Source organism: Ranitomeya imitator, chromosome 6, assembly GCF_032444005.1.
Source record: "Ranitomeya imitator isolate aRanImi1 chromosome 6, aRanImi1.pri, whole genome shotgun sequence".
In the NCBI taxonomy this organism is placed as follows: Eukaryota; Metazoa; Chordata; class Amphibia; order Anura; family Dendrobatidae; genus Ranitomeya; species Ranitomeya imitator.
In genome coordinates, this window is record NC_091287.1 from 414,040,729 (window position 1) to 414,055,500 (window position 14,772).

The 14,772-nt window shown below is 45.4% G+C and overlaps 1 protein-coding gene across 3 annotated transcripts in view; it reads left to right on the forward strand.

The window, feature by feature from the left end:
* The window catches only part of LOC138642783 (meprin A subunit beta-like), a 125,180-nt gene that overhangs the window by 43,747 nt on the left and 66,661 nt on the right, over positions 1–14,772 (forward strand). For all 3 annotated transcript variants that reach the window (XM_069731255.1, XM_069731254.1, XM_069731256.1), the window contains one exon: positions 13,120–13,295. In XM_069731255.1, the coding sequence (XP_069587356.1) occupies positions 13,120–13,295 (176 nt within the window). The remainder of the gene's footprint in view (positions 1–13,119; positions 13,296–14,772) is intronic.

Sequence of the window (14,772 nt, forward strand, 5' to 3'; positions counted from 1 at the left end):
TCTCTCAGATAGTGGGCCATAGAAAGCCTATTTTTTTATTATTTTATTGGGTTTATAAATTTTCCCTGGAAAAAAAAAAAAAGTGGGAGATTAATATTGACCTCTGGGCTTGTGTGCCAGTCCTGAGCGTGCCATCTCTCTCACAAATAGTGGGCCATAGAAAGCCTATTTATTTTTTTGGTTGATTTGGGTTCATAATTCTACCTGAAAAAATCAATCAATCAATCAGTGGGAGATTAGTATTGGCCTTTGGGCTTGTGTGCCAGTCCTAAGCGTGCCATCTCTCTCTCTCAGATAGTGGGCCATAGAAAGCCTATTTATTATTATTTTTTTTATTGGGTTTATAAATTTTCCCTGGAAAAAAAAAAAAGTGGGAGATTAATATTGGCCTCTGGGCTTGTGTGCCAGTCCTGAGCGTGCCATCTCTCTCACAAATAGTGGGCCATAGAAAGCCTATTTATTTTTTGGGTTGATTTGGGTTCCTAATTCTACCTGAAAAAATCAATCAATCAATCAGTGGGAGAAAAATATTGGCCTCAGGGCTTGTGTGCCACTCCTTACTCCTGTGTGTGCCATCTCTCACTCAGTGGGCCATAGAAAGCCTATTAATTTTTTTGCTTGATTTGGGTTCTAAATTCTACCTGAAAAAATCATAAAATCAATCAGTGGGAGATTAATATTGGGCTTTGGGCTTGTGTGCCAGTCCTAAGCGTGCCATCTCTCTCTCTCAGATAGTGGGCCATAGAAAGCCTATTTATTATTATTTTTTTTATTGGGTTTATAAATTTTCCCTGGAAAAAAAAAAAATGGGAGATTAATATTGGCCTCTGGGCTTGTGTGCCAGTCCTGAGCGTGCCATCTCTCTCACAAATAGTGGGCCATAGAAAGCCTATTAATTTTTTTGCTTGATTTGGGTTCCAAAATCTACCTGAAAAAAATCACTAAATCAATCAGTGGGAGATTAATATTGGCCTCTGGGCTTGTGTGTCACTCCTGACTCCTGTGTGCGTCATCTGTCACTCAGTGGGCCCTAGAAAGCCTATTTTTTGTTTTATTTGTTTTCTAAATTCTCCCTGAAACAATCATTTTCTTTTCTTTGGTTTCTAAATTATTCCTGAAAAAAATCATTTTTTTTGTATTTTTTTTTCTCTCAAGTCTCCCTGAAAAAAAAAAAAAAAAAAAAATCTGTGGGAGATTCATATTGCCCCTTCTGCTTGTGTGCCAGTCTTGACTCCTGGGTGTGCCATCTCTCTCTCTCTCCCCAATTGTGGGCCATAGAAAGCCTATTAATTTTTTTGCTTGATTTGGGTTCCAAAATCTACCAAAAAAAATCACTAAATCAATCAGTGGGAGATTAATATTGGCCTCTGGGCTTGTGTGCCACTCCTGACTCCTGTGTGCGTCATCTGTCACTCAGTGGGCCCTAGAAAGCCTATTTTTTGTTTTATTTGTTTTCTAAATTCTCCCTGAAACAATCATTTTATTTTCTTTGGTTTCTAAATTATTCCTGAAAAAAATCATTTTTTTTGTATTTTTTTTTCTCTCAAGTCTCCCTGAAAAAAAAAAAAAATCTGTGGGAGATTCATATTGCCCCTTCTGCTTGTGTGCCAGTCTTGACTCCTGGGTGTGCCATCTCTCTCTCTCTCCCCAATTGTGGGCCATAGAAAGCCTATTAATTTTTTTGCTTGATTTGGGTTCCAAAATCTACCAAAAAAAATCACTAAATCAATCAGTGGGAGATTAATATTGGCCTCTGGGCTTGTGTGCCACTCCTGACTCCTGTGTGCGTCATCTGTCACTCAGTGGGCCCTAGAAAGCCTATTTTTTGTTTTATTTGTTTTCTAAATTCTCCCTGAAACAATCATTTTATTTTCTTTGGTTTCTAAATTATTCCTGAAAAAAATCATTTTTTTTTGTATTTTTTTTCTCTCAAGTCTCCCTGAAAAAAAAAAAAAAAAAAAAATCTGTGGGAGATTCATATTGCCCCTTCTGCTTGTGTGCCAGTCTTGACTCCTGGGTGTGCCATCTCTCTCTCTCTCCCCAATTGTGGGCCATAGAAAGCCTATAAATTTTTTTGCTTGATTTGGGTTCCAAAATCTACCAAAAAAAATAACTAAATCAATCGGTGGGAGATTAATATTGGCCTCTGGGCTTGTGTGCCACTCCTGACTCCTGTGTGCGTCCTCTCTCACTCAGTGGGCCCTACAAAGCCTTTTTTTTTTTTTTTTTTCCTAAATTCTCCCTGAAACAATCATTTCATTTTATTTGTTTTATAAATTCTTCTGTAAAAAATAATTTTTTTTTAATTTTTTTTTTTTCTGAAGTCTCCCTTTTTAAAAAAACAAACACAAATTAGTGGGAGATAAATATTTACATTTGCGCTTCAGTGACAGTCCTGCGTGTGTGCCATCTCATTTGTTGCCAACAACAACAGAGTGTGTAACATTGTGGCTGATTTTCGTTGTGGTCTCACCCACCTGTAAAGGGGTAGCTAAATCATACTGAAGTTATAGCTCACCGTGTAAGTTGTGTGACAGCAACAAATACCGTTCGTTTGGTAACGTTTTTAAAACAATGAGGAAGTCTGGTGGAAGAGGTCGTGGCCGGGGGCGTTCATTGTCAGCTGGTAATGAGGGTAGTGGTAGTGGTGGAGCATCAGGTGGTCGTGGGAAAAAAAATATTGCACCTAAGTCTGGAGCTGTGGAGCCAGGTTCGTCGTCTGGCTACACAAGGCCTCGAACGCTCCCTTTTCTGGGAGTAGGAAAACCGCTTTTAAAGCCGGAGCAGCAAGAGCAAGTTTTGGCTTATCTTGCTGACTCAGCCTCTAGCTCTTTTGCCTCCTCTCGTGAAACTGGTAAATGTCAAAGCAGCGCGTCGTTAGTGGATGTTCACGGTCAGGGACAAGTCACTTCCTTGTCCTCTTCAGCAAAAACAACAACAGAGAAGAATGCAGCAGGCGACACAACGGGTTACTCCATGGAGCTCTTTACACATACCGTCCCTGGCTTAGAAAGTGAAGCAGTTAACAGTCCATGCCCATTACAAGTTGAATCTGACATGGAGTGCACTGATGCACAGCCACAGCCAGACTACTATCCTGGTCCTTTGACTCAGACCACAACATTGCCATCGCAGGGTGCTGATCAAGAATCAGACCCTGATGAGACTATGTTGCCCCATCACGAACGCTATACCACCGACCGACACGGTGACACAGACGAAGTTGCACACGAGCTACAAGAAGAGGTAATCGATGACCCAGTTCTTGACCCCGATTGGCAGCCATTGGGGGAACAGGGTGCAGGCGGCAGCAGTTCTGAAGCGGAGGAGGAGGGGCCGCAGCAGGCATCAACATCGCAACAGGTTCCATCTGCCGGGCCCGTATCTTGCCCAAAACGCGTGGCAAAGCTAAAACCTGTTGGAGGACAGCGTGGCCATCCGGTTAAAGCTCAGTCTGCAATGCCTGAAAAGGTATCCGATGCTAGAAAGAGTGCAGTCTGGCATTTTTTTAAACAACATCCAATTGATCAGCGCAAAGTCATCTGTCAAAAATGTTCAACTACCTTAAGCAGAGGACAGAATCTGAAAAGTCTCAATACAAGTTGCATGCATAGACATTTAACCACCATGCATTTGCAAGCCTGGACTAACTACCAAACGTCCCTTAAGGTTGTAGCACCCTCGGCCAATGAAGCTAGTCAGCAACGCAACATCCCTTCCGGCAGTGTAGGGCCACCATTTTCCGCACCACCTGCAGTATCTGTGCAGGTTTCTTTGCCAGGCCAAAGCCGTCAGGGTCAGGGAATCACCAGTTTCGTAGTAGGAAACACTGCATCTAGGGCACCGGTGGCAACAATACCATCTCCCACCGTCTCTCAGTCTGCCATGTCCACCGGCACCCCCGCTAGTTCCACGATCTCCAGCTCTCCAGTCCAGCTCACCCTACATGAGACTATGGTTAGAAAAAGGAAGTACTTAGCCTCGCATCCGCGTACACAGGGTTTGAACGCACACATAGCTAGACTAATCTCGTTAGAGATGATGCCCTACCGGTTAGTTGAAAGCGAAGCTTTCAAAGCCCTGATGGACTACGCTGTACCACGCTACGAGCTACCCAGTCGACACTTTTTTTCCAGAAAAGCCATCCCAGCCCTCCACCAGCATGTTAAAGAGCGCATCGTCCATGCACTCAGGCAATCTGTGAGCACAAAGGTGCACCTGACAACAGATGCATGGACCAGTAGGCATGGCCAGGGACGTTACGTGTCCATCACGGCACACTGGGTAAATGTGGTGGATGCAGGGTCCACAGGGGACAGCAAGTTTGGGACAGTTCTGCCTAGCCCACGGTCTAGGAAACAATTGGCTGTAGCCGTTCGCACCCCCTCCTCCTCCTCTTCGTCCTCCTGCAGAAGCGAGAGCTCGTCCACAGACCGCAGTCACACAACCACTCCATCCGCAGCTGCCACTGTTGCACACCAGGTCTCCCATTATGGGGCAGCTACTGGCAAACGTCAGCAGGCTGTATTGGCTATGAAGTGTTTGGGCGACAACAGACACACCGCGGAAGTTCTGTCCGAGTTCTTGCAGAAAGAAACGCAGTCGTGGCTGGGCACTGTAGATCTTGAGGCAGGCAAGGTAGTGAGTGATAACGGAAGGAATTTCATGGATGCCATCTCCCTTTCCCAACTGAAACACATTCCTTGCCTGGCTCACACCTTAAACCTGGTGGTGCAGTGCTTCCTGAAAAGTTATCCGGGGTTATCCGACCTGCTCCTCAAAGTGCGTGGACTTTGCTCACATATCCGCCGTTCGCCCGTACACTCCAGCCGTATGCAGACCTATCAGCGTTCTTTGAACCTTCCCCAACATCGCCTAATCATAGACGTTGCAACAAGGTGGAACTCAACACTGCACATGCTTCAGAGACTGTGTGAACAGAGGCGGGCTGTTATGTTTTTGTGGGAGGATACACATACACGGGCAGGCAGTAGGATGGCAGACATGGAGTTGTCAGGTGTGCAGTGGTCGAAGATTCAAGACATGTGTCAAGTCCTTCAGTGTTTTGAGGAATGCACACGGCTGGTTAGTGCAGACAACGCCATAATAAGCATGAGCATCCCTCTAATGCGTCTGCTGATGCAAAGTTTGACGCACATAAAGGATCAGGCGTCTGCAGCTGAGGAAGAGGAAAGCCTTGATGACAGTCAGCCATTGTCTGGCCAGGGCAGTGTACAGGACGAGGTAGCGGGCGAAGAGGAGGAGGAGGACGAGGAGGATGATGGGGATGATTATATTTTTAATGAGGAAGCTTTTCCGGGGCCACTGGAAATTGGTGGCGCGGCAAGGCCGGGTTCTGGTTTTTTGAGGGACACAAGTGACGTGGATTTGCCTGAAACTGCCCCTCAACCAAGCACAACCGCAGATTTGAGAACTGGAACTTTGGCCCACATGGCGGATTATGCCTTACGTATCCTCAAAAGGGACACACGCATAACTAAAATGATGAATGATGACGATTACTGGTTGGCCTGCCTCCTTGATCCTCGCTATAAAGGCAAATTGCAAAATATAATGCCACATGAGAACTTGGAACTAATATTAGCAACCAAACAATCAACTCTTGTTGACCGTTTGCTTCTGGCATTCCCTGCACACAGCGCCCGTGATCGTTCTCACACGAGCTGCAGGGGCCAGCAGACCAGAGGAGTTAGAGGGGAAGAAATCAGAAGTGGCGTTGGCCAGAGGGGTTTTCTGACCAGGTTGTGGAGTGATTTTGCTATGACCGCAGACAGGACAGGTACTGCAGCATCAATTCAAAGTGACAGGAGACAACATTTGTCCAGTATGGTTACAAACTATTTTTCATCCCTTATCGATGTTCTCCCTCAACCGTCATTCCCATTTGATTACTGGGCATCCAAATTAGACACCTGGCCAGAATTGGCAGAATATGCATTGCAGGAGCTTGCTTGCCCGGCAGCTAGTGTCCTATCAGAAAGAGTATTCAGTGCTGCAGGTTCAATACTAACAGAAAAAAGGACTCGTCTGGCTACCCAAAATGTAGATGATCTAACCTTCATTAAAATGAACCACAACTGGATTTCGAAATCTTTTGCCCCACCTTGCCCGGCTGACACCTAGCTTTCCTATGAAAAGGTCTTGCCTGTGGACTATTCTGAATGCCTTTTCCAATCTCGTAATTTTCAGCACCTGATTGTCCAGCATACGACATGTTTACACCTCACTAAATGGCCAAACTCCCCACACGGGGCCGTGGTATCGACACTTGGCGACAGCACCCGTGAGAGTGCAGTTTGTCTGAAGAGGTGGGTGAGCCCGCTTTTGGTCGACGGCACTGCCACTGGGCCCCTCCTAGTACAATAAAGTGTCTCTGGCGGTGGTGGTGCGCACCCAACGTCAGACACACCGTTGTAATATGAGGGGCCCTGGGCCTGTACCGCCGGCCACAAGACAGTTTCCCCCCACCCCAGCTCAAACAGTGCTCTACCACTTGCAAAATTATCTCACAGCTCCACCAATGTTTAGTCTATGCGCTGACATCCTTCAATGCCTGCCACTGACAATACCATTGTATTGACATTTTTGTTATGTTAGGCCTTCGATGCCTGTCTGTGGTCACTCCTTCCACTAGGCCTCCACTGACCACACCACTGCTGCCCGTGTACCCCTGGAACCAATTTAAAATTGCCTACAGCCATGTGTTATTATTTTAGGCCTTCGATGCCTGTCTGCGGTCACTCCTTCCACTAGGCCTCTACTGACCACACCACTGCTGCCAGTGTACCCCTGGAACCAATTTAAAATTGCCTACAGCCAGCCCAATTTTTTTATTTTAGGCCTTCGATGCCTGTCTGCGGTCCATTCTTTCAACTACTACTACACTGACCAGGTCACTGCTGCCCGTGTACCCCTGGAACCAATTTAAAATTGCCTACAGCCATGTGTTATTATTTTAGGCCTTCGATGCCTGTCTGCGGTCACTCCTTCCACTAGGCCTCCACTGACCACACCACTGCTGCCCGTGTACCCCTGGAACCAATTTAAAATTGCCTACAGCCATGTGTTATTATTTTAGGCCTTCGATGCCTGTCTGCGGTCACTCCTTCCACTAGGCCTCCACTGACCACACCACTGCTGCCCGTGTACCCCTGGAACCAATTTAAAATTGCCTACAGCCATGTGTTATTATTTTAGGCCTTCGATGCCTGTCTGCGGTCACTCCTTCCACTAGGCCTCCACTGACCACACCACTGCTGCCCGTGTACCCCTGGAACCAATTTAAAATTGCCTACAGCCATGTGTTATTATTTTAGGCCTTCGATGCCTGTCTGCGGTCACTCCTTCCACTAGGCCTCCACTGACCACACCACTGCTGTCCGTGTACCCCTGGAACCAATTTAAAATTGCCTACAGACAAGTGTTATTATTTTAGGCCTTCGATGCCTGTCTGCGGTCACTCCTTCCACTAGGCCTCCACTGACCACACCACTGCTGTCCGTGTACCCCTGGAACCAATTTAAAATTGCCTACAGCCATGTGTTATTATTTTAGGCCTTCGATGCCTGTCTGCGGTCACTCCTTCCACTAGGCCTCCACTGACCACACCACTGCTGTCCGTGTACCCCTGGAACCAATTTAAAATTGCCTACAGCCATGTGTTATTATTTTAGGCCTTCGATGCCTGTCTGCGGTCCATTCTTTCAACTACTACTACACTGACCAGGTCACTGCTGCCCGTGTACCCCTGGAACCAATTTAAAATTGCCTACAGCCATGTGTTATTATTTTAGGCCTTCGATGCCTGTCTGCGGTCACTCCTTCCACTAGGCCTCCACTGACCACACCACTGCTGCCCGTGTACCCCTGGAACCAATTTAAAATTGCCTACAGCCATGTGTTATTATTTTAGGCCTTCGATGCCTGTCTGCGGTCACTCCTTCCACTAGGCCTCCACTGACCACACCACTGCTGCCCGTGTACCCCTGGAACCAATTTAAAATTGCCTACAGCCAGCCCAATTTTTTTATTTTAGGCCTTCGATGCCTGTCTGCGGTCCATTCTTTCAACTACTACTACACTGACCAGGGCACTGCTGCCCGTGTACCCCTGGAACCAACATCAGAAAATATAAAAATAAGTATTTTGCTTACAAAAAAGAAAATACTGGAGAGATATCAAATGCAGACATTTTAACATTAAAAACAAACACACAACTAAAATCTGGTACAGTACTAAAAAATGGCCACCAGCTACAATTACTTTCTCCTGCAAGTAGTTAACTGAAAGGTTTTTTAAATTGAAAACACAGATATGGCATCCACCGAGTGTTGTCCTGTCGCGTCTTCTTTATATTATTGCCGAGAAGATGCAAAACAATGAAAATAATAAAATCATTAATTACCAAAATAATAGAGAAAGTCAACACCACATTGCAAATAAACATTCATTCCAAATAAAGAAGCAGGGCGCGTCCGAGGGTGAGTATATACCTAATAAGAATATAATCACCCTCGGACGCGCAATGCTTATTTCCAACAGCCTTCCTTCCTAAGAATCAGCCCTTCCGTGGTGTAGAGAGACGTTGTGTTACACTCCAAGGTGTTCCCCAGGTTGCCTTTCCTGAGCTTCGATCTTCCGGCTCTCGTTTAGTAGTTGTTGGAAACTACGCTGCATTAGGCCTTCAAATTGGGTATGGGGTGTAGAGAGATGGTGTGTTCCACTCCAAGGTGTTCCCCAGGTTGCCTTTCCTGAGCTTCGATCTTCCGGCTCTCATTTAGTAGTTCTTGGAAACTACACTGCATTAGGCCTTCAAATTGGGTATGGGGTGTAGAGAGAGGGTGTGTTACACTCCAAGGTGTTCCCCAGATTGCCTTTCCTGAGCTTCGATCTTCATGCTCTCGTTTAGTAGTTGTCGGAAACTACGCTGCATTAGGCCTACAAATTGGGTATGGGGTGTAGAGAGAGGGTTTGTTACACTCCAAGGTGTTCCCCAGGTTGCCTTTCCTGAGCTTCGATCTTCCGGCTCTCGTTTAGTAGTTGTTGGAAACTACGCTGCATTAGGCCTTCAAATTGGGTATGGGGTGTAGGGAGAGGGTGTGTTACACTCCAAGGTGTTCCCCAGGTTGCCTTTCCTGAGCTTCGATATTCCGGCTCTCGTTTAGTAGTTGTTGGAAACTACACTGCATTAGGCCTACAAATTTGGTATGGGGGAAACATTGGCGCATCTGCGGTCCCTCCTTTCTCTAGGCCTCCACTGACCTGTCTACTGCTGCCCGTGTTCCCCTGGAACCAATTTTAAATTGCCTACAGGCAGCCCAATTTATTATGTTAGGGCTTCGAAGCCTGTCTGCGGTCCCTCCTTCCACTAGGCCTCCACTGACCTGTCTACTGCTGCCCGTGTACCCCTTGAACCAACATCATAAAATAAAAAAAAAAGTATTTTGCTTATAAAAAAGAAAATACTGGTGAGATATCAAATGCAGACATTTTAACATTAAAAACAAACACACAACTAAAATCTGGTACAGTACTAAAAATGGCCACCAGCTACAATTACTTTCTCCTGCAAGTAGTTAACTGAAAGGTTTTTTAAATTGAAAACACACATATGGCATCCACCGAGTGTTGTCCTGTCGCGTCTTCTTTATATTATTGCCGAGAAGATGCAAAACAATGAAAATAATAAAATCATTAATTACCAAAATAATAGAGAAAGTCAACACCACATTGCAAATAAACATTCATTCCAAATAAAGAAGCAGGGCGCGTCCGAGGGTGAGTATATACCTAATAAGAATATAATCACCCTCGGACGCGCAATGCTTATTTCCAACAGCCTTCCTTCCTAAGAATCAGCCCTTCCGTGGTGTAGAGAGACGTTGTGTTACACTCCAAGGTGTTCCCCAGGTTGCCTTTCCTGAGCTTCGATCTTCCGGCTCTCGTTTAGTAGTTGTTGGAAACTACGCTGCATTAGGCCTTCAAATTGGGTATGGGGTGTAGAGAGATGGTGTGTTCCACTCCAAGGTGTTCCCCAGGTTGCCTTTCCTGAGCTTCGATCTTCCGGCTCTCATTTAGTAGTTCTTGGAAACTACACTGCATTAGGCCTTCAAATTGGGTATGGGGTGTAGAGAGAGGGTGTGTTACACTCCAAGGTGTTCCCCAGATTGCCTTTCCTGAGCTTCGATCTTCATGCTCTCGTTTAGTAGTTGTCGGAAACTACGCTGCATTAGGCCTACAAATTGGGTATGGGGTGTAGAGAGAGGGTTTGTTACACTCCAAGGTGTTCCCCAGGTTGCCTTTCCTGAGCTTCGATCTTCCGGCTCTCGTTTAGTAGTTGTTGGAAACTACGCTGCATTAGGCCTTCAAATTGGGTATGGGGTGTAGCGAGAGGGTGTGTTACACTCCAAGGTGTTCCCCAGGTTGCCTTTCCTGAGCTTCGATCTTCCGGCTCTCGTTTAGTAGTTCTTGGAAACTACACTGCATTAGGCCTTCAAATTGGGTATGGGGTGGAGAGAGATGGTTTGTTACACTCCAAGGTGTTCCCCAGGTTGCCTTTCCTGAGCTTCGATCTTCCGGCTCTCGTTTAGTAGTTGTTGGAAACTACGCTGCATTAGGCCTTCAAATTGGGTATGGGGTGTAGCGAGAGGGTGTGTTACACTCCAAGGTGTTCCCCAGGTTGCCTTTCCTGAGCTTCGGTCTTCCGACTCTCGTTTAGTAGTTGTAGAAAAGTACACTGCATTAGGCCTACAAAATGGGTATGGGGTGGAGAGAGATGGTGTGTTACACTCCAAGGTGTTCCCCAGGTTGCCTTTCCTGAGCTTCTATCTTCAGGCTCTCATTAAATTGTGGTTAAATGGAACAACTGCATTTGGCGTACTAGTTGGTTTGGGGCCTACTATCGGTGTCTGCCACTCCTTGCTGTTCTCCTGGTTTCCTGTCCTGAAATTCCATTTTCAGGCTCTCGTTAAGTAGTTGTTAATGTTAGACTGCATTTGGCCTACTAGTTGGGTTGGGGCCTACTATCGGTGTCTGCCACTCCTTGCTGTTCTCCTCCACTGAACAAAGCTGTGCCGCCTGTTTACTACGGTTGCCAATTTTGAACTGCATTTCGACTACTTACTGATTTGGCCCTACTCTCTGTGTCAGCCTCTCATTCCAGTTGTCCTCCACTGCAATGCCCCCTGGTTATTCCTGTGTTACCAATTTTGAACTGCATTTAGCCCACTTTAGTCTTTGGGCCTATATCTGTGTTTCCACTTCATCGTGCCCATTGCCCAGCCAGTGATAGATGAGTCTGCTGGTACATTGACCCATAACGCAACATTCCCCGTGCATGCTACACAACAACATTGTGACCCTGCTGAAAGTCAGGTTGCTCTTCCCGCATACCATACCACCTTACACGGGGACAAAGAGGAAGGTGCAGATGAAAGTGCAGGTTCCTTCATCAGGTGGGGGGAGGAATACTAGTTGGCGACGTCACTGGCACAGGGCCTCTCATAGTACGCAAAAGTGTTGCTGCCGGTGGGAGGCGCCCCCGCCGTGCAAACACACCGCTGTACTTTGAGGGGCCCTGTGCCAGTGCCAATGCCAACAAGTGGGCCCCCCCTGCTTGCTCAGGATCACAGCACTTGCAAAGTTGAAATACTTACCTCTCCCTGCTCCACTGCCGTGACGTGGTCCAGATTTCCTGGGCCCACTAATTACTTGAACCAGCCCTACCCCACACAACTTTAGCCAAATGACCCCCAATTTCAAATGCCTTCCAATTATTATAAGGTAAATTACGCTTGACAAGCTTCATTAAGAAGAATGGATGGTTTTGACATTAAAATGGGCACTCTAGGTGTTTTCCTGGCCCCCACTCACTGCCGACTATGCTGCCCCATTGACTTGCATTGGGTTTCGTGTTTCGGTCGATCCCGACTTTACGTCATAATCGGCCGATTTCACTCGACCCGACTTTTGAGATAGTCGGGTTTCGCGAAACCCGGCTCGACTCTAAAAAGGTCAAGGTCGCTCAACTCTAATTAGAACCGTTGCTGTCTGATTTTAGAAGCAGTGTTTGCTGTGCTGTCATGCACATGACAGTGTGGCAAACACTGGATGTTCGGGTCCCCCATTCAAATTAACGGATTCGGGTCTGGGTACTGTTCTGGTACCCGAACCCAAATATTTTTTAACTGTTTGGTGGAACACACCAAACCCAAACATCCAGGGGTCCACCCATTTCTACTTGTCATCACGAAATCAGACTCTAAATGAAAAACATGATTACATTGGTGCTGTTAAACAGATTATATTAATACCTTAGTTGAAGAAATCCACTTTTTAATTCTATAGTCACCATTTGAAGGGTTATGCTAATTAGTTTCAAGTGCAACAGGACCAGACTGCGCAATGGGTCTTCTACTGCCTGTCTGTGATTCCCCAGACCCTCCGTCTGCCTCTAGTTTGTGACTAACTGGTCATAGCTTTTTCAGTGACATGCCTCCTGTATTTGAATTCACATGCTGGCGCCAATTATTGCTGTTGCACATGCAAAGTTTGGTGGCACATGCATCAGGCTTATCTCCACAGGAGGAGCAATGTAGTGATATCATCGCACCTGCTGCGCTAAGTCACTCAGATGCACAGATAGAGTGGTGCAGCACCGCAGCTGATGGCTCCTTCCTGCACCATTCTATTCAACGACACAGATATGGTTGAAGTTGTGACTAGAGGCGGTAGGAGTTGAGGGACGGGAGCCACCCAGCATCGGGCTTCTCTAGCTCACGTGACCCATAACAGCCACGTGATTTGCTGCTATGAGCAGTAAGCCCCTGGTGGGAAGGTGCACTTCAAAGTTTGAAAAACGCCAAAGTGCCTGTACTTGGTTTCAACAGTAATTGGTGCTGGCAAAATCCCTTAAATGTGAAGTATGCACTGATACACCAAAATTGGAAACAAAACAAGAAAAAAGGAACTAATGTAATGTTTACCTGAAAATTGCATTACATTCAACATAAAGAGGTTTATTAGGTCAAATGTTTAGTCATCATGCTTATGTCCTGCAACCTGTATTACTATATATTAGTTACATGTATGTTTCTTTAGATGTTATTCATATGTTGGAATGGGGAATGGAAAACAACAGCTTTCTATTGGCATCGGCTGTGATAGAATAGAAATTGTCCAACATGAATTCCTCCATGCTCTGGGATTTTATCACGAGCAGTCACGATCAGACAGGGATGACTATGTGACAATCTTGTGGGACAATATTCAGCCTGGTAAGTTTTAAAGAATTAAAATATTGTCAACAAAAATTATTTTGATATATACGGAGGGGAAAATAAGTATTTGATCCCTTGCTGATTTTGTACGTTTGCCCACTGACAAAGACATGCACAGTCTATAATTTTAAGGGTAGGTTAATTTTAACATTGAGACAAAGAATATCAAAAATAAAATTCAGAAAATCACATTGTATAAATTATATTAATGTATTTACAGTTTGCAGTGAGAAATAAGTATTTGATCCCTCAGGCAAACAAGACTTGGTGGCAAAACTATTGTTGGCAAGCACCGTAGTCAGACGTTTTTTGTAGTTGATGATGAGGTTTGCGCACATGTCAGGAGGAATTTTGGTCCACTCCTCTTTGCAGATCATCTCTAAATCATTAAGATTTTGAGGCTGTCACTTAGCAACTTGGAGCTTCAACTCCCTCTATAGGTTTTCTATGGGATTAAGGTCTGGAGACTGGCTAGGCCCAGGGCCGACTCCAGGTTTTTGAGGGCTCCGAGCGAAAGAGTCTCAGGGGGCCCCGCCCCTTTAACACATACCACGATTCATGATGCACAGATACAGCAGAGAAATATACAGTAGGTATAGTATATTCACCTCTTACATGAGTGATAGCTATTGCAAATTCTACAATACCATACAGCAGAGGGGCTTTATATAAGTCAACCCCTTATATGCCAATTTTTGTGACCTACTCCCTCTTCCTCAGTTACAAGTGTGCATTTTATTGTTAGCTGAACTTGCTGCAAAGAAAAAACTGCATACATTGAATATAACAATTTTTTAATGGAAAACTTTTTAAAGTAAGCATTAGAAAGTATTAACGTAGAACATTTGCAAAAGTGCAAAATGGGTAGTATATAGCACAGTCATGTAGTATATAGCACAGCCACGTAGAATATAACATAGCCCACATAGCATATAACACAGCCCACGTAGTATATAGCACAGCCATGTAATATACTGTATAGCACAGCCACGTAGTATATAACACAACCCACATAGTATATAGCACAGCCACGTAGCATATAACACAGCCCATGTAGTATATAGCACAGCCACATAGTATATAACACAGCCACGTAGTATATAACACAGCCACGTAGTATATAACACAGCCCACGTAGCATATAGTACAGCCACATAGCATATAACACAGCCACACAGTATATAGCAGAGCCACGTAGCATACAACACAGCCCACATAGTATATAATACAGTCCACGTATTATATAACACAGCCCACGTAACATATAGCACAGCCACGTAGTATGTAACACAGCCCACATAACATATAGCACAGCCACGTAGCATATAACACAGCCACATAGTTTATAGCAGAGCCACGTAGCATATAACACAGGCCACGTAGTATATAATACAGTCCACGTAGTATATAACACAGCCCACGTAGCACATAGCACAGCCACATAGTATATAACACAGCCCACGTAGCACATAGC